The sequence below is a fragment of the Arthrobotrys flagrans genome (assembly GCF_004000055.1).
Source record: "Arthrobotrys flagrans strain CBS H-5679 chromosome Unknown unitig_9, whole genome shotgun sequence".
NCBI classification, from domain to species: domain Eukaryota; kingdom Fungi; phylum Ascomycota; class Orbiliomycetes; order Orbiliales; family Orbiliaceae; genus Arthrobotrys; species Arthrobotrys flagrans.
In genome coordinates, this window is record NW_027137551.1 from 197401 (window position 1) to 216555 (window position 19155).

A 19155-nucleotide genomic window follows, 5' to 3' on the forward strand; every position below is an offset into this window, starting at 1 on the left:
GCTGTTGGACAGGATTAAGCTTCTTGCCAATCGATTGGCGAGGTTATAGGTCAGTTCCTGTCGTATGCTGTGGAAGTGATTTCTCTGACGTTGGCCAATTGGGGAGGACTCATACTTCCGCAAGATATTCTAGCTTAGGCTTGGGGACACGATCATATAATTTCGTCAACCCGACCTTGTCATCTAGAAGTTGCAACTAACATCATGAAATTGAACGCCTAGTAACTAGAAAAATCTAGAAAGGTATCTCGGCTACCTCGCACATATGCGAGCGACAACTGAACGATCGTGGCGTGGTCCGTTGGATTGGAATTGAGGCATGAACGCCGACCAAAAAAGTAATTAATTTCTACTGATTAGCTAGGAAAAGAAATATAGAAAACGAGAAACAAAAATCCGACTCAAAGTAGTGATATATTCCCAGATACGAAAATTCCCATAATCTTTCCAACGCCGTTTCCTTAGACCATATGCCATGTACTCCAAGTAACGAAAAAGGATAACCGAAAAAAGGAAATGTGATAAAAGAATCGATATCTGACTATGCTCTTCATACATATGAAGATGCATGCAGGGCCCCCTTCTGGAAGGCGGTAATCCAACCGAGAACATTGTGCATATGCAGGCCCTCTTCTACCAACTCGTACGATCCTGTATCCCGGGTTTCCGAGATATATTCAAGTAGGCCTTTGCGGCTAGATTTTGTGTGTCGGCCGGTAGTTTATTCTGTTGGGGCCAAATAAGGTGGTTAAACCCGTAAGGCTACCAGTTATAACTCTAGATCCGAAGGCTGCTAGTTCGCCGATGTATTCCATGAATTTTTCTTTCGGATAAATCCTATCTCTGCGCCCACTTACCCATCCGCATGGAACCAGGCGAACCCATTACTCCTTCCAGGGCTACCCCCATAGTCCGTAACCGGTGTATGTAGAACTTCATCCATCGTACTCCCCCAATCTCCAAAACTAAACACCCGATCTGCGCGATAACACTCGTCCCCACAGTGTGGAACATTCGGATTGCATTCTTCCTCCGCCATGACGAATAGTCTGTCTCTGATAACCCAGGGGTCGGGACGCTGGGTAGGTTCCTTGAATAGCATTTCCGAGCACAGGCTAGCTGCGCGCTTGACATTGCTATCGTTTTTGCGGTCGGCCTCTTTCGTTATCATTGCGATCCAGGTATTGACTTGCTCTAGATTCGCATGGAAGGATTGGTCGGCGAGTGCACCTCTCGCACCTCTCGCACCACGCCGATTCTTTGCTGCTCTGTGAGAGGCGAAGTCTTTCATCGAACGTTTCCCTTGGAGGAACGTAATGATTTCGAGATAAACACATGCGAGTGAGAAGATATCACTTCGTTTGATTTGGTCTTCTGTGGATTGTACCCAGTCGACAACGTGCATATCTGGCATTGCCGCTGTTATAGTTGAGTCATGTGACCCTCTTCTAGAAACTGCACGGCCGGAATATATGACGTTTCTGATAGTTTCCTGCCGTGTCAGACTGCGGCGATAGATTTCTGGTGCTGCATATTCATAGTTTGGCTTTTCGGTGGATGTTGCAGATTTATTCCCAATATCGAGCCGTTGTGACACACCGGTATCCGCTAGGAAAATATTTGTGCCATCAATTAGGATCGATTTGGGTCTGATATCTCGGTGAACGATTCCCCTCTCGTAGAGAAATGTGATCGCATCTGATAAACAGTGCATCCAATCGAAGATTTGTCGTCTTTTCCCTTCTTTAGAGAGCGACTTGTAAATTGTGGGAGGTGTTTGAAAAAACGATTTAAGTGTAAGCTCGGTAGCGGGTGCGAATAGTAGATATCCCTCGTTTTGTACAGTATACGAGGCGTAAAGTCCGACGATATGGTGGTGTGTGAGTTCCTTCAGATATTGTATTGTCCCTTGGAATTCTTCTTCTCTGACTTGATCGCTGAGTGGCATTGTTTTCCGTATAACGACTTGTTGCGTTCGAGGGAAGACGAATTTATCGTGGGAGTTGATACCGACTGTGAGACCGGTCTTCAAAGGTTCGATAGGGATAATTTCGTGTGCATCGTAGTTGATATGAGCGCTCTTATCAAGATCGCGAACGAGGAATGCGTATTGTCTTCTAAAGAACTTTCTTTCCACTGATTGATCCCTCAGCCTTAACCTCGAGATCTGTTCAGTATCCAAGGGCAAATCCGTATCATCCCACGAACTCTCCACCAAATCAAACACCTTCGCAACCTCTCCCAACTCAAGCAAGATCAAAAAGAATCTCCTTGCTTTCCACAAAATCCATTCCGCAAAGGTTGTATCCGAAAGACCCTCCATCATCGGCATGTGTAATTTAGCCCGTAACGATTCGTCTCCTATCGAACGTTGCAAAAATGAATTTGTAACGGTCTCCATGATTCTTCTTTCATCCCACCAGGTCTGTGGGGCATTTGAACTTGTTTGTCCTGTGGAATCAACACTCCCTCGACTCGACCGTGACTGTACCGAAATTCTTGATCTTGCTTGGGCCATCATGAATGCTGAGCTTCCGTCGTTATGTTCTCGAAAAGCCTGGCCTCTGGCCCGTGCCTGCTGGACTATAAATGTCTGGTTCATCGGGTTTTTGAATATGGGATATATAATTATAATTCCAAATGGTAATGTTATCCGATCCCCTGCCTAGATAGGGAATCCGAAATCCAGGCCTCGAAATGATAGTAGTAATGTGTTATTGCTTTTACTATTTTAATAGCAGTCTATTGATTGCCTATCTCCCTCGAAAGGCATTAGACGATTTTATTATTTGTGAAACGTCAGAAGAAGGTTTTGTGCGTGCATACCTTGTGTACGGTTATCCTGGTATTCCCTAAAACATTGTTGCTTTCTGGTTGAAATTATCCTCTTCTGGAGTTTCTGTTACGAAATAATAATCGATTCGTTGCCCTTTTTGTCGAGCGCAGACAACCAGATCCGACAGAAACCAGGTCGAAATTGTACTATGTAGAATAAGGGTGTAGATGGGAGTAAGAAGGCCAAAATTTCACCAAGAGCATATGAAGACAGCGAAGGAGCCCAATTATAAATATAAGGATTCTAAAGGGAGCATTGAAACATGCGGAACTTCTTATCAAAGATTCACTTTGCGATAGCAAAAAGTCACTGTAATCCGCCTGGGCCACTTTTCGCGAAACAAAGGGAAACTGAACATCACATATCTTAGAAAAGCAAATCAACAAGTTTTTTTCGGCGTGCAATGCATTTGGATGTGGGGTGACCGCTTTGACTAGACGACAGGGTTTTCCGGTGAGGGGCAAAGCTGGGACCCAGATATTGCGGCGTGGGATGGCATGCCATTAAGGGTAGACCTAACCCAGCCGCATGTAAATCCCAGCCTATTGAACCCTGAGTATCCCATATCCATAGTATATTCCAAGATATGTACATTAGCTAGGCGTCGCTCTATCTGTTCAGGCAGTCAAACGTTGTCGGATTCATGGATTCGATTGTGCGTAGTACATCTGCCTAGTAATTCCAAGACCAGATACCATTTTGCCTCGCTGGAGCCGACGCATGTTTCACAGTTCCCAAAATTGAACTCCGGATCGGGCTTCATATTAATCTTTGCTAAAGCCAACCAGTAAAGTCACCTCAGCACAGTTTGATCGATCCCTTGATGTTTAAGGAAGGCGCAACTCTCGGAACAATGGTTATCGTTATAAAGGTAAGATGTATCATCCTGGATATAGTCTTCATATGGTAAGGCCGGGATCAATGCGTCCCAACAACTTCGTGTTACAACGGTTAGCTGGTGCAGGTAGTGCTATCATGACGTGTGGCGTTAACTGATCAAGCGAGGCGGGATCTCTATTGTGTCGCGTGGCAATTATCATGGTGTCCTTGAGCGGTACTTACATGTATGGTTGGTATCATCCCTCGAGATTCTTTGTCTCTAACTCATTTTAACATGTGAGTTTTAATACAAAATATCTCATCCTATCGATATCGATCCTTGTTTTTGGCTCTGTTCAATTCTGAAATCATTGTGGGGGGTCAAGATAACGCTGCTTTGTCCAATTGGCGACCTTAAGCGAGAACGTCGGGCGGACATGATGTATTTCCGTTGCATTCAGAGGAAGGAGTACGAGTTGTATTTGTGAGAAATCTCAGAGGAAGAGAAAATTCATATGAACCAGGAGCACACCTTGGGTTATCTGCAAGTACGTATACTGCGTAGCTTCGTCAGCGCATGCAATTAGCACAAACCCAGTTGTACAACAGTTCGCTGCATTCAACTCGTTGCTTTGATATCATATACACGGTCCAGACTTTGTCAACCTTCCCAAACGAATGGTTCCCTGCATATATCTCCAAGATATCTAACACAAATCGCTAATGAAAGGAGAAGCCGTAGCTGACACTTATTCCCAATAATAATATCACTAACCAAGTTATTTTCTTATGTCTTATGGCACGAGTATCCTATCTAGTGTGGAGTATTAAGGTATATGATCAAATGCCGAGCGAATAGCTGGGAATGATTGCATGAAGGCGGAAGTTCATGCGAGATTCCTACGAAATTCCTAGAGAGGTAGGGATGTCCGGTTTCAATATCAGCACGTCCCTGACATCAACTGTGCAGTGCCTGTGACGAACATATCGCCGTTTTTACCGTTTGCGATAATCGATATCTTCTAATAGCTTCGGTATATATCGGCTAGATTTAAAGTACTGTTTGCAAACGAGTTTGGGCAGTTATGGCAACTAGGCATCCTACGCTCTTCCTATATCCTCAATCGGATAAAGGTATTAGGATCGGTGATCGACTGTTATGAGCGCAAGAAGTACTAATTTGGGATATATGGATATATACCGTGTACCGGTTACCCGGTGAAGTATTGGTTATTCACAAGGTTATTCACAAATTCGATATTCGTGAGTCAGATATCGGATTAGGATCTAGATCATGAGTTCCCTTAGCCGCAATCTATTGGTTCCGGATGAATTTAGCAACAGCCATCGACCGCCACATTTCATATTCTGCGGCAAACAAACGTGGGCCGGTTACATTCTGGCGCCAGCCGATTTTGCCAGTTACTATTAATATTTTTCATGATGTTACAATTGAATTATGGATTGCGGGTACGTAAATGTAAATGATTTCATGATGGAACTGGAGTGCGCGGAACCGATCATGGATTGATTTCGATTCTAGGATATTGCTTATGTTGCATTGTCCAGGTTCAACTCGATATCACGGAAATTGATATTGCGACTTTTCGTCATGAACTGACTGGCAGCAGCTGAAATCGGCAATAGTTGTCAGATTTTCCACAAATGTATATTTATGTTTACCGGTAGATTGAATAACATTAATATACAAATAAATATTAGGCTGGGAAAGAATCCTAGTAATCTTGGGATATCAGTCTCGGAAGCTAGTCGGGGATTATACTTACACCTGTCAACACTTTACATAATATGCCCGATTGAATGACTTTCCGGCTCGACTTTCTTGGTAAGATACATCCCTTTTTGAGCGAAACAAACTCCGCGATGGGGAAACTTTGGCGTATCGACTGAGCTAGGAACTTGACTGGGTCAGGTTCGCTTTCGGCTGCCCGCAGGTTCAAGATCTGCCGTGGCTGGGCGCGAGTGGCTCCAGCATTCCACCCTTTCATTACCGCTGTCTGCAGGGCGATTTTAGTTGGGTTTGCATCGGACCAATAGCCAGCACCCACAGCGTCAAGCTGCAGCACCCCTTTGCTTAAGCCTTTTAGAGCCTGAGAAAAATCTTTTTTTTAAAAATGCCAGAGCTCGACGTTTGCATGGCGCTTGTTGCTTGGATCTTGACGAGAATATGGATTCTCCATATTAACATACCGCACATATATATACATTTACGAAAAAATATAAAATAAACAAAAACTCGCATTATCACGATGGGATGAAAATATTTGCGCTATGGCCTACAAATGGCGACTACTAATGGTCTAAAGTTCGTTTCCGAGTCCTACATCGCATTGACCCTGTCGATCAAGCGATTGACATGTACATTGATCGGTGATCGATAGACTATGCATAATAAGGAGGTAGCGCTGGTTGAGCGCGAGCTGGAGTCAGGGGAAAGATTGTAAGGGGAATGTATGGATGCATGCATTCCCACCGAGGGTCGTTCCGAAGGGCGTCGGAGTTATGAATTTAAGCTTATACGTACCGCACGTTTATAGAAAGGCTAGCCTGGTCAGTGGTCCAAAAGCGGATTAGCCGACCCAAGAATAAACCAAGGGGCCAATCCCCTCGCCATAATGCAGGAACCACCAAGACAATAGCGGGCCTCAACCTTTTGAAGTCTGCATCCAACGGATTCAGACACTAATTTAATTGGGTGGCTCTGAGAACATGGGGTGTTTCTTTGCCTTCGATACGGATAGAAACATTCTTTAGCTCGAGGCTTCTACTTCTCTTGGATAGTATATATAGTCGGCTTCTTGTCCTGCTTGGGGCTCTTCTTTCTTCACCATCCACATCAGCCCGCTTGTGAAGACATTCGCTTGGAAACAATCGCACAAACCCTCTTTATTATATCTATTCGATACACATATAATATCAATTCTTCAAAATGAAGTCATTCACTAAGCCCCTTCTTTTCGGCGTTTTGGCCATTGGTGTTTCTGCCGGCTATGGAAACGATACCCCAGTTGCAAACACACCCTGCACAACAGCGACGCCAGTTACACCTGTCCCTCAATATCAGAGTACTTCAGAAGCCCCACCACCAGTTTACACCGTCCCTACCACTGAGGTTACTCCACCATCTTCAAGTGCTCCTCCAGCTTCAAGCGCACCACCAGAGGTTACTTGCCCTTACATCTACATCACCTCCTGCGCGTATCTATGCAATGGCTCGAATGCAGTTGCATACTGCTCTGGATCGGACGTTACAGATAATAGCTCTGGTATTACCTGCACAGCTTGCCCTGGTGCCCCAGCTCCATCCACTGAACCTGTGTATACCCCACCACCACAAGCCGAGCCATCACCAGCTCCATCAACCACTGAACCCGCGTACACCCCACCACCAGTAGAAACCGAGCTTTCGTCGGTTCCCCCAGCCACCGAACCTGCATACACTCCGCCAGCTCCTCCAACTACTCTATCGACCGTGCCAGCCCCATCTCCCACTCCAGAAGCTGCTTGCCCATACACATACACTGCTTCCTGCGCTTATCTCTGTAAGGGTGGCGCCGAGCAGGTCGCTTACTGCTCCGACAAGGACGTTTCGTCGGACTATGGGGAGATCAGCTGCTCTGCTTGCCCAGGTGCTCCAGTCACACCACCAAACAACGGTACTACAAACACCCCACCAGCCCCAACCAATGTCACTACCCCATACCCAACTCCAACTTACAACTCAGGAGCCACTGCCCTGAACATTGGGACCGCTGTTATCTTTGGTTTAATTTGCATGATGTTCACCTTGTAAAAAGGTTGAGCCTGTTTTCTTTGAATGTTTTAATATCTAGAAGCCTCCAAAAGTATAAGGGTGGGATGTCTGAATGTTTTAATGTATACCTTATAATGTATTTCTCGCACTAGTTAGTCACTTGATCAATATTATAAAAGCGGCGCCTTACATAATCGTTTGGTTTTCATTTCCAATCATCATCGCCAGATCTGTACATTGTGATTTATTCATCGATCTTGGTCATGAATCGTCAGGCACAGCTCGTCTCAGGGTATCCCAAGTTGGAATCTGTGTTGTTTGTTGGAAAAGGCTCTGACTAGAATAGGAAATCAAGCTGCCTTTTCTGTAAATTTCCATATTTGGATATTTCGCGCTACCGCGCGCACAACACATCGGCCTCTAGGAGGTCGAGCTATACACGGCTCGTGAAGATTGCAGGAAATTAGAGCCTGTGACAGAAGACTCCATCGATGGATTTCTACGAACATTCTAAGTCAAATAATGAAAGAAACTGTTTAAAAGTATGTGTATCATGCAAATTATCAAAATTCTAGTACATGTGAGTCTATATGTTGGGTTTTGTGATTAATACAGAGCGACATGCCTACGTCGACATATATTTATATGCGATTAACAGACTAAAAAACACAGAGTTAGCATCCGTGGGCAATAATAGCCGGTATAGCAATAGCAGTGGTGTAGGTAATGGACTTACTTCCAATAACACCATTGACCTGTAGATCCACGCTGGTTGTGTAGCTGGCCGCATCACTGAGGAAGTACACATAGGCACCTCCAAGTTCCTGGACCTCGGCTAATCTTGGGATACCACCATAGTACTTAAGCTGTTGTTCCCAGTCGGGCTGCTGTGGAACCCAGTATGTCATTGCAGTCTTGACGAGACCGGGAGATACAGAGTTAACTCTGATGCCGTGCTTAGCCCACTCGTAGGCAAGGGTTTTAACCCTATATGAGCTACGTTAGATACGGTTCCAGGAGAATGTTATGTCGAAAGTGTCTAATGCTTACATGTTTCGAACACCAGCTTTGCTAGCGCCGTATGGTGCGGATGGGACTCTCTGTGACGGAAGGCTCAGTAACTGTCTAATTTCAAGAAAACTGACTGAACATCGCGACTTTATTTACCTTGTTGGGTCTGTGGGATGCCATAGATGCCTATACTATGTTAAGCTTGTTTTCTCTATTTTTCAAATATCTTTGGGGTTACTTACTGTGAAAACGATTGATCCTTTAACTCCGAGGCGAATGAATGTCCTAGCGGCAACCCGAGCGCAGTAGAATGCACCGAACAGCTAGAAGCTGTTGTTAGCCCATACCCGAGGATCCCAGCGCTTGTATCCAAATACTAACATTGATGCTGAACAATCTCTCAATCTCCTCTTTTGTGAAGTCCAAAGCAGATTTATGGTTGGTGATGCCAGCATTAACAACCATTCCGCTTAGAGTACCAGCTTCCTCGACAATCTTGTCAACAACGGCTGTGACTTCGTCTTCATTTCGAATATCGGCTTTGAGGGCAAACAATCGCTTTGGGTACTCCTCAGAGATCTTTTGGAAATCTTCGCCAACATCGCCAATATCGATCGAGTAAACTCTAGCGGCGCCGTTTGCGAGGCAGCACTCGGCAACACCGAGACCGATACCTCTGTTGGCTCCGGTGACTAATATTGCGAATCAGTATGGTCTATTTCCGAATAATGCAATGGTAGAATTAATTACTAGCAATAACTTTGCCCTCAAGCATGATCTTCTTGACTGGATCGACTGCGGCGGTGGCGCCGTTGGTTCCATTTGGTGCAGACATTGTGATTCGGATTTAAGAAAGATATAAGATTTCTTCAGGTATTAAGTCAATTGCGCACGAGATTTGTAGTGATGGCGAATGATAGAGAAAGCTACTGTAGGAAACTTTGTCAGTTAAATATGAAAACCGTTGGAGCTTTACCTTATCGATAGCACACTATCCGATTGATCACCTCGGAGTCCGGGGAAGCTCCAACTAGTAGCTCCGCAGTTATTGATCTCGTTACGGGGTACATTATCAGTCATGTGCTCGCGAATTATGCGAGTCCGGAGAACAAATGCGGGCCAATCTTATCAAATATGGGCTTTGGGGTGCTCGCGCCCGGAAAAACTAGTAGTTGCGATGTTATCACCGTTGCCTTCATCAGATGGGCGGAATGTTTCCGGGATTCTGGGACCGCATATGCATAGATGGCCAGGTGTCCTTGGCACTGTTTCTTTCAACCCAATACTTTGGGTTCATGCGTAATTTCAACTTTGACAGGGTCATTCATTCGGTACGGAGAATAGCACTGCTGAATTAATGGCCTCAATACGTAAAAATATGTACATGCGAACAATGCGAAAGGATGCCTATTGAACAAAAGCAAACGGCTACTAGTATGCTATTCAGAGCTCCTCAATCTCACCGTCAAATCTGAGCTTGAACAACTTCTAAAATGCCCAAGAGCATTTCTCTGACTGCCCAAGCGCCCGGGTCTGGTGGCTCTACATACCCCTCTCGTCCCTTCACGTATGTTGCCCTTCCAAACCTTGCTTTCATGCCCCTTGTTCTTTCGGCACCATCTGTACCCGCCTTCACGGCCTTGGAGAAACTAACGGAACTTTTGTAAGTTTCGCAGAATGGAATAAGCGTATCCATGACGGTTCTATCTCCGACCCTTGCCCCACTATGGCTCTTCAGCCCTTGGAGGGCATCATAGGCTGAGTTAGCGAAAAGCTCATTGATGTCCGTATTTTCCGGCTGTCGTCGTATTGAAGCGGCGAGGCTTGCTAGGAATATGCCAAAGATTGCTCCAAGAGTTCCACCCATTGCATCAATGGGGGTTCCGAGCAACGATAGGAGGGAAAGCAATGAAGAATCGGGAGTTTCTGGAAACGATTGTAAAATGGATCGGCAGACAGCCTTGACACTCTCTCCACAATCGCCGTCACCCATTTCCATGTCCCACTTTGTGAGGTCTGGCTCCGAGGCAATCGCCCGCTCACAGGCCCGTTTAATGGAGTCATATAAGAGTGACGGATTGAGTTGTCGGTCACCAAGTATGTGTCCTTTAGAGACACCATTTGTATTTGTACCATTGGCACCGTTGGTTGCCGTTTTGGTGATTTCGGCGACTTTGTAGTTCACTCGCGGCCATGCAGGAGCGTCGGTTGGGGAATCTAAAAGTCGAAGAATTTCTTCTGTTGATGTCTTGAGCTCCCGGGCAGTTCCTGAGATGTTCAATAGAGAAATAGAGAATCCAGGTCCGTTAAGGGAAGTTTCGAAGGTTCCAGAGAATGTTCGTTTTGGAGAGATTGACCAGGAGTTCCCTATTAACAAAAGTTAGCTCATCTTGGCAGCTTGATCTCGAGTCCTCATAAGTTTGAGACTTACCTAGCTGGACTACGGTCTCATTCGCAAGAGCCTGTAGCTCGAGAAAGCTCGTTCCACCGAAGTTATTTACAAGGAGTGCAATCTCGTCCCCTTGTTTGAACTCGACAAAGGCTCTATCTTTGTCTTTCGGGTCAAGTAGGAACTTAAGCATCTGTTCAATTAATGATTCGGGAGAAGGTAATGGCGATAGATGTTGCAGACCCTGCTCAAATTTAGAGATTAGTTGAACGCCGCAAAATGGAAGTATAGTGGATGTATATTCCGGATAAACTCACGGGTTCGTTATGAATACCCATGCCCAGTACGCAGACATCATCGGACACTTTCTCGTGGTTTACTCGCCCAAGAACATGGCAATGATCTAGCGAAGCTCCGACGGTGACGAGATTTGAGTTGACAACTCGCCCAACCGAAAGGCATTCGTCGAATGAGTAGTCTGCCTCTGATGCCGCCCCCAAAATCTTGAGCCCGAGAATATTGCCTGCCAGGCCTCTTCTGCCAACCATTCCGGCTCGTTTTCTTCCAAGTGCGACATCATCTGTAACTGCCAGAACCGCGACTTCTAACCCTTTCGCCCTGGCTTTTTCGCATGCCAGCCCGAAATGTAGCTTATCACCGGTATAATTTGTTATCACCAAAATTGTACCTTTGTCGCTCTTGACACTCTCGATCCCAGCCATCACTTGCGCGGCGCTAGGACTTCCAAAAATGTCACCATTTACGGCTGCTGCTAGCATACCTTCTCCCACATATCCGGACCATGCGGGTTCGTGTCCGCTGCCACCTCCAGAAACAATTGAAACTTTGGAGCTATTGTGGGATGGATTGAAAATGACTTTGTACTGCGGAATCAGGGAGAGGGAGGGGTTTGTATGACAAAGTCCGCGGAGGGACTTGACCACCAATCCTTCGTATTCATGAAAGAAGTGTTTTGTCGACATCTTGATCAATCGAAGTCTGCGAGGTATTCCGCCTTGACGTAGAACTATGGGAAATCTTGAATCTGCAATGTGGGAGGACAAGAATACTAGGATTTAGACAAGTTAAAGACCATTTTGTAGAGTGGATCGCAGTCTATGAAGTTAGTATTTGAAGTCAGCCGAATTCGACTTGGTGGCCGACGATATGCGTGCGCAGCAAGACGCCATATGAGAAACCCATCGTTTCGTTCACGATATCGTCGCCCCCCGACCGTAGGCTAGGTGTCGAGACATAATGAATTCTAAAAGCCATCGAAAGGAAATGATCGCGACCACGACACGATTGACAGCAGCCGAGTTGAGAAACCTGGAGATGCGGAGGACCTGACTCGCCCTGAATCATTACCATGTTTGGGCGTGACATGGGCTGAAGATGTGGAACCCATGGGAGTCAGTTGCTGGACTCGTCTCGGGGTCAATACTTTTTTTTTGATTACCGTTGTCATTAGCCGAATGTTCGGCACAACGTCCCCGCGAAGGGTCCAGTACGGAGACGAGATCGTGGTACTTTGAAATTTGCGGCTTTCGGGCGCGAATATTTTAAAATCCTGTAAGTCCTTCTTAGATAAAATTGCGGCTATGGCGGCTTGGTATATTAGCATCAAGTGAGATGCCTTAGAAAAATTACAGACAACAATTCGAAAATTGCTGAAGATACACAAGCCCTGAAATCGAACCGTCGAGAGTAGTAATCGAGAAACCCATATAAATCTTCCTCTTCTTTAATAACTTAGATATGTTACTAAGTTAAAAATATATATTCAAGTCCCCCGAGATCAAGGCTCTACACCAAACTCTTGATCTGGCCGCGCAACACCTTACCTACAGCAATAATCCCAAACGTTGACGTTATACTCGAAAATTCAAAATGGCACCCTCTGCAACTGATGCCGGATCTAATACCGGCCTCCGCATAGTCATCGGCTGTGACGGCGCAGGCGTTCAATACAAAGATGCCTTATATGCGGACCTTTCCAACGATGCAAGAGTTGCATCTGTCACAGATATCACCAAATCACTCACCGATCTAACCGACTACGCCAATATCGCAATTGAGGCTGCGGAGGCTGTTGCTGCAGGCACCGCTGACAGAGCAATCCTGATTTGCGGTACTGGTCTTGGAGTCGCTATCTCCGCCAACAAAGTAAAGGGAATCCGCGCAGTTACAGCACATGATAGCTTCAGCGTTGAAAGGAGTATTCTCAGTAACAACAGTCAAGTTCTGTGCATGGGCCAGAGAGTTATTGGATTGGAATTAGCAAGGAGATTAGTACGCGAATGGTTGGGATATACCTTCGACACCAAGAGCGCAAGTGCGAACAAGCTACACGAGATCGAGAAGTACGAAAGTCGAACGGGTAATGTTTAAGAGGTCGTCACTTGTTCCTAGATTATAAAATCTTCTTATGCGTTTTGTTTTATGTATGATTACTAGCCGGGCAAATCTTAGATTAATTGGATCTTAGATATACTCCTGTACTATTCATAATTTAATTGCTATTCCTCTAGCAATAGCTTCTGAATCGACGTCGCTGCAGGCAAAATTAATTTCACTGTCGTATGTTAATTTCATAAGGACCAAAAATCTAACCCGAAATTCGCTAACAGGATACCACCATGATGTAATAATGCAGAAGTCACGTATGCATCGAAATCACATTAGAAGGAAATAGCTAGAGCTTCTAGCTTCTCTAGTTTGCACTAAGCGGGGAATATCCATGAAACGAGTCGAAGATTACCATGTATCTTCTCCTGTCCATCATCTCGATATCAGACCACCTAGTCCCTGAATCCGAACCGTTATGCTTAATGCCGCGCTTGGAGCTCATGAAGCCTGAGATATTCGGCTCATCCGAAGATTTCGTGCTAGTGTTGCATTTTTTAACCAGCGCAATTTGAGCTCAGAATCGGCAAACGGTCTCGGTTGCTGTCCACTACAACTTTACTCAAATGGGCTTTGACTAAACTGCATGCGGCATACGCTCCGCTTTGATGGCAGTGGGTTTTGAGGCACTCTTGCTGGCATGCAGCATGTAGTGCGCAGGCCTGTGCTTTTGCCTTGGAACTGAGACCTTTTGTAATGGCGGTTAGAGCTACAGCTCGTTACATGTCGAGAAATGCCCATTAAACGAGTCCAACCTGCTCAGCTCTACTTCCCCGGATTTCGTCCAATTCGCCTATTCGGATATCGCGAGACGGCCGTCCTTCCCTACCACGCGCGACGACCGCCGCAGTAGTTTGCTGTTCTAGCTACAGCGTTGACGTTGTGTAATCGAGAACATCATGAGCCGGCCAGTTAACCAAACCACATCTTCTGGCAGTGTGTCGCCGGCTCCAAAACGCAGACAGCGCAAGAGTCGGGCGCGAGGGTTGCGTACAAAGACGGGATGGTGAGTCGTATATCTCCGGGCTATGCACCGATTTATGGAGTCTACCCCGGATAACGGTCGTCCTGTCGGAAATCTGGGGTACTGGTTTATATGAACTCAAAAGTATACAACGAATGTGGAGTAACCACGTTTCAGTGATACTCTAGAATTTGTGCTACATTTATACCAATACTTCAATCATTTGAGCTTTTCATATTGAATCCCTTCTAACGATTAGCGATATAGCATAACATGCCGTAAGAGACACATGAAATGCTCTGAAGAACGGCCCAACTGTGCACAATGTCAAAAGAGCGACAGAGAATGCATCTTTGAGGATCATAGCGCCCCTGCGATAACGATCCCGATCCCCGAGCCCGTAAGCGCCGGAGCAGAAAGGCATTCCAACCCTTCTTCTTTCACACTGGTGTCTCCAATTGCGACTCCTGTAGTGCTACCTACGAGGGCTCCGCATCCACGGGCACCACCTGAACCTCTAGCAGGTTCTCGTCCGGAAGACGACCCACGATATCAATTCACTCCTCCGCCACCAGAAGCAGCAGCAGAAATCAGAAAACACCGCCAGTCAGAGAGCATACACAAGCCTCTTACCCCAAGTCTAGCAAATTTGACAGTGGACAACTTATTCGCGGACGTTGTTCCCTCTGTTAGCGTTAGCATACCGCCATTAGATCCACCTAATGCCGGACTATCGCCCGCGAATACAGATACTACTCATGCATCATCAAATTTAATCAGTACTGAGCTGGCCTCGATAAGATGGTTGGGGCTTTTGGCAGCCGATGCAGCGCAATCCGAGCCAAATTTCTCCTTGTCGCCATTCATAACCTCTGAAGACGGTATCTCAGGCCGATTAGCGCTGCAGCAGCAAGCCTCTGCGAATCGACATAGCTATCAGACAGGGCTGGAAGGCCCCGGCGGTACTGGCTACAGGGACCTTGATCAGTTACTATATGCAGTCGACGTCCAAGCAAATCCTTCCAACGAGAGGAAACTGTGGCAGTCGCAGGAGAGAATAAAACTGACGGAGCAAGAAATGTAATAAAACCCCATTCGATCACTCTATCGAAGTTCGGAGTTCTCATTATTATTTTTTGATTATAGCCCAGTATTCCGTAATTTCGTTGAAAATGTGAGCTCGTGGGTAAGAACAACTAAGTATTTGTGCACCAATCCTCAGGGCCCCTTGCTAATGTATCAATGCTTTAGATTGACCTTCTTGATCCGTTAAAGCACTTCGGCACCCTAATCCCAAGACTTGCGGTAAGTTACATTTCAACGCACATTTTTTAAACTAACGTATTCTAATGATTTGTTAGCTTCATAATGTCGGCCTCATGAAAGCCATACTTGCACTCTCTCACCGCCATCTCTCCCTAAACCCGGAAAATATGACCGACAGGAATACCGCCGTTCAATATTACTTCGAAACCCTTCACTACCTCCAAACCGCTCTGCAATTCGAGTCATACAGTCGTTCACAAGAGTTATTAGCCAGTGTCCTAATTATCTCAACATACGAGATGTTAGACGGGTCGAATTCCGGATGGGAACGACACCTCAAAGGAGTCTTCTGGATCCAAAGATCCCAAAACATTCACGGCGACTCCGGAGGAACGAAACAAGCAGTTTGGTGGGCATGGCTACGGCAAGACGTATGGGCAAGTTTCCGCGAACGACGGCGGCCGTTATCCTTCTGGAAACCGTTGAGGTCCCATGAAGTGCTAAATCAAGACGAATTAGCGAGCCGGAGTGTCTATTTACTCGCACAAGCGGTGAATTACTGCTCCGACGAGGAAATCGAAGCCGGGAAGATGAATGTACAAGGAAGAGTAGAGCGTGGAGAGCAACTTTTGGAAATGCTAGAAGATTGGACCCGACATCTTGGCGATGAGTTTACTCCATTACCAGCAATTCAGGATCCAGCCGATATAACCCTCCATGATATTGAACCATTATGGTACCACCCCCCTCAATACGGGATTGCGGTTCAAACTCATGCTTTTGCCAAGATATTAGTCTTGTTACATCGGCCAAGTATTGGGGGTTACAAGGAGTTTGCAGTTTGCCAAAAGTTACTTGCGGACTGTGTTAATGTAATCATAGGGATCGCGGCGACGATACCTTATGAGGCTGCGTATTGTTTGATGAGCGAAATGTGTTTGTTTGGCGCGGGATTGTGCGTTTCACACGATGAGAGGAAAAAGGAAATTGTCATGGAACTAATACGCCGATGCCAGAGAAGAACAAATTGGCCGGCTGTTAGTTTGGCGGACGAGTTGCAAAGGGAGTGGGAAAAGTGAAAGAGTATTGTTCGATCTACCAAAAAGTTTATTGCTGTCTTCATCGTCGAGTTTCACGCATTATGTTTTACGTTTGGCGTGGTATGGGAGCGGTTCGGAATGTCTTGTTTTTCGTCGGCGTTCAAACCAGCCAAAGTCGAGAGAGGTTTGAGATCACTTCGACTTGTATAATATATCCTATTCATATTATATTAATATAATTTATCAGCATCTTCTCTTCCCAAAGCATGGTTCGGTCTATATATAATTACTGTATGCTCGTGGCCCTCGAGATTTCCCTAAGCTGGCTAAATGGCGTGGAAATTGCCTGAGGCACGAGAATACCGAATTTATCTGTCCAAAAAATACGATCCAATGAAGTAAAATATATGTTCGAGTATCTACTTAGATAAGTTTAAAATCTACATGTACAAAAGAACTCCGCCCGGATGCCTAAGCCAGCCTGTATCATGATAGATCATCTGCAACCCCCCCAAAATTCTATACTAATTCAAATTACCAAGCTCCAACAACACCAGAAATCGGAATATCAATACCAGAAGTATAAGAAGCAGTATCCGAAAGCAAGTAAACATAAGCACCTCCAAGTTCCTGAGGCAACGCCAATCGTGGCATTCCTCCGTAGTATTGCATCTTGAGATCCCAATCCGGAGCGGTTTCAACATAGTATGTCATTGCGGTCTTGACGAAACCAGGCGAAATCGAATTTACACGAATACCGTACTTGGACCATTCCATAGCGAGGGTTTTAACAATGTTTCGGACGGCGGCTTTGGTGCCACCGTATGGTGCTGAAGGGGCGGCACGGTTAGGTCCGTCTCCGACTTTGCTGGCAGTGCAAACCTGAAGTTGCTATTAGATTTGATATTTTTTTCAATCACAGGAGCAGTCAGTTAACCTACGATTGATCCCTTAATTCCAAGTTCAATAAACATCTTGGCAGCAATGGTGCAGCAAGAGAAAACTCCGAAGAAGTTAAGGTTGAAGAGCTTATCCATCTGAGAACGATCGAATTCTAAAGCGGGCTGATGCTTTGTCATGCCGGCGTTGGCAACCATGCCGTGAATAGCACCGGACTCTTCGACAATCTTATCAACTGCGTTCTGGATAGACGCATCTTGTGTGACATCGGTTTGGATGTAGGCAAGACGATCGTTGAATCGTTTCGATAGGGCGTTGAACTCTTCAGTAGGCTCGAGGAGGTCTAGAGAGTATACTTTGGTTGCGGAGTTGGAGAGGCAGACTTCAGCGATTCCAAGTCCAATTCCACGGTTGGCACCGGTAACTAGCGAATTATACAAGTTAATTCTACAAGCTCTGATAGCAATTAGTAAACAATAAGATGCGCTTACTTGCAATAACTTTTCCCTCCAAAGTTATTCTCCAGTCGAAACCTTCATCTGGGAGAGTGCTGATGGCCTTTGCTCGGGCTTGGTGAGCGGCCTCTAACATTTCATTTCCAGTGGTTGGCTTTTGGGTGCCGTTGGCGGCGGTTCCGTTAGTAGCAGTCGGCGACATATTATATTAATCGAGTTGGATTTAGAAAAATAGATTGTAATTAGAAGATGGGATCGGAGATCTGCTGCGCAGATAATATGGAATGTCTGTCAATGGCTTGAACATTGGAAAAGGCCAAAAGTTCGATTTGAGGAGCTTCCCTATATATAAGTGGAGCTATGACCGGCAAGTCCGAAGCTCTTTTCGTTTGAATTAAGTTCTAAGATATTTTATTTTACAAAGTAGATCCTATGCGACCTAGCTCATCGCATCAATTTTCATGTTGGCAGCTAGCACTATACTAGCTTTCGAATTTTGTCCGATGCGAGTTTTGAATTCTAAGCTCCACCCTGGATATCGATAACGGCATCCGCACTGCTAGGCCAGGGCCCACAAATTTGATCCGTGTCTCCGGATCTCCACGTTGTATGTCCACGAAACGAGTCAGGGGAAGCTTAAGGAAATGGTCACGGCGGCGAAATGCATGAGGCGGAGAAGCGCAGTCTGGGGTGCACGTACAGAAGACGACGCATGAAGAGCTCGAGCACTCGTCTCTAGGCATCTCGCCGCCACTGGTGCAATTATGGTGCAGAAAGGTCTCGAGGCCCAAGACGGAAAAAATTATGGAGAATATTATGTGTTGGAAAGTGTGGTACATATGCATTGGCCCTCAGGCACCCGCGTCGGGGTCACTGCCAGGAGACGAGGAGTTCGGAAGGCTTCGATTCTCGTCCTCGCCAGCTGAAGGGGAAAAAAAAAAAAAAAAACATAGACGCCACAGACAAAAGGTTTCAAACTTTCGCCCCACACTCCACGCGTAGAAAACTTGGGGATTTGGACTCACAGTCCAAGGGAAGGCCAATCCGGGGTAAGATTTACATGCATTGGTGAGGAATTGGTCAGGTCTTGGTTCTTGGGAAATGGCCACATGCGCATGGCCTGTACATGTTCGCTTCCGTTGTTTAGGTGCAGCGCATGCCAGCTAGGCCACAGGAGATTTCCGAGTTTTGAAGATGGCCCAAGGGAGGTTGGTTTACGTTTAGTGAGCAAGCCCGGCAATGTAACCGCCGTTTGAGTTATCTAATACCAAAGACCAAGTGACCAGTTCTCCGC

At 45.9% G+C, this 19155-nt stretch overlaps 7 protein-coding genes across 8 annotated transcripts; 3 read left to right on the forward strand and 4 right to left on the reverse strand.

The window, feature by feature from the left end:
- Nucleotides 1-853: 853 nt before the first annotated feature.
- On the reverse strand, nt 854-2401 carry DFL_005445 (uncharacterized protein; the record flags this gene model as incomplete). 2 transcript variants are annotated; one of them, XM_067634707.1, is made up of 1 exon in its annotated part: nt 854-2401. In XM_067634707.1, the coding sequence occupies one exon, from the start codon at nt 2399-2401 to the stop codon at nt 854-856; it is 1548 nt and encodes a 515-aa protein (XP_067489210.1). The 2 variants fall into 2 exon arrangements, with proteins under 2 accessions (XP_067489210.1, XP_067489209.1); XM_067634706.1 differs by having other exon boundaries at nt 854-1171.
- Nucleotides 2402-6605: 4204 nt separating this feature from the next.
- DFL_005446 (uncharacterized protein) lies at nt 6606-7469 on the forward strand (the record flags this gene model as incomplete). The annotated part of the gene is made up of 1 exon (XM_067634708.1): nt 6606-7469. One exon carries the CDS (start codon nt 6606-6608, stop codon nt 7467-7469), a length of 864 nt encoding a protein of 287 aa, XP_067489211.1.
- Nucleotides 7470-8104: 635 nt separating this feature from the next.
- Nucleotides 8105-9276, reverse strand: DFL_005447 (uncharacterized protein; the record flags this gene model as incomplete). Its single annotated transcript, XM_067634709.1, has 6 exons — nt 8105-8417; nt 8481-8530; nt 8598-8627; nt 8684-8764; nt 8823-9133; nt 9192-9276. The coding sequence occupies 6 exons, from the start codon at nt 9274-9276 to the stop codon at nt 8105-8107; spliced, it is 870 nt and encodes a 289-aa protein (XP_067489212.1).
- Nucleotides 9277-9906: 630 nt separating this feature from the next.
- On the reverse strand, nt 9907-11813 carry DFL_005448 (uncharacterized protein; the record flags this gene model as incomplete). Its single annotated transcript, XM_067634710.1, has 3 exons — nt 9907-10808; nt 10873-11074; nt 11148-11813. 3 exons carry the CDS (start codon nt 11811-11813, stop codon nt 9907-9909), a joined length of 1770 nt encoding a protein of 589 aa, XP_067489213.1.
- A 907-nt stretch (nt 11814-12720) lies between these two features.
- On the forward strand, nt 12721-13221 carry DFL_005449 (uncharacterized protein; the record flags this gene model as incomplete). The annotated part of the gene is made up of 1 exon (XM_067634711.1): nt 12721-13221. The coding sequence occupies one exon, from the start codon at nt 12721-12723 to the stop codon at nt 13219-13221; it is 501 nt and encodes a 166-aa protein (XP_067489214.1).
- A 914-nt stretch (nt 13222-14135) lies between these two features.
- On the forward strand, nt 14136-16545 carry DFL_005450 (uncharacterized protein; the record flags this gene model as incomplete). Its single annotated transcript, XM_067634713.1, has 5 exons — nt 14136-14242; nt 14468-15280; nt 15347-15386; nt 15452-15505; nt 15562-16545. 5 exons carry the CDS (start codon nt 14136-14138, stop codon nt 16543-16545), a joined length of 1998 nt encoding a protein of 665 aa, XP_067489215.1.
- A 495-nt stretch (nt 16546-17040) lies between these two features.
- DFL_005451 (uncharacterized protein) lies at nt 17041-18063 on the reverse strand (the record flags this gene model as incomplete). Its single annotated transcript, XM_067634714.1, has 3 exons — nt 17041-17388; nt 17448-17830; nt 17898-18063. 3 exons carry the CDS (start codon nt 18061-18063, stop codon nt 17041-17043), a joined length of 897 nt encoding a protein of 298 aa, XP_067489216.1.
- Between the last annotated feature and the right edge of the window lie 1092 nt (nt 18064-19155).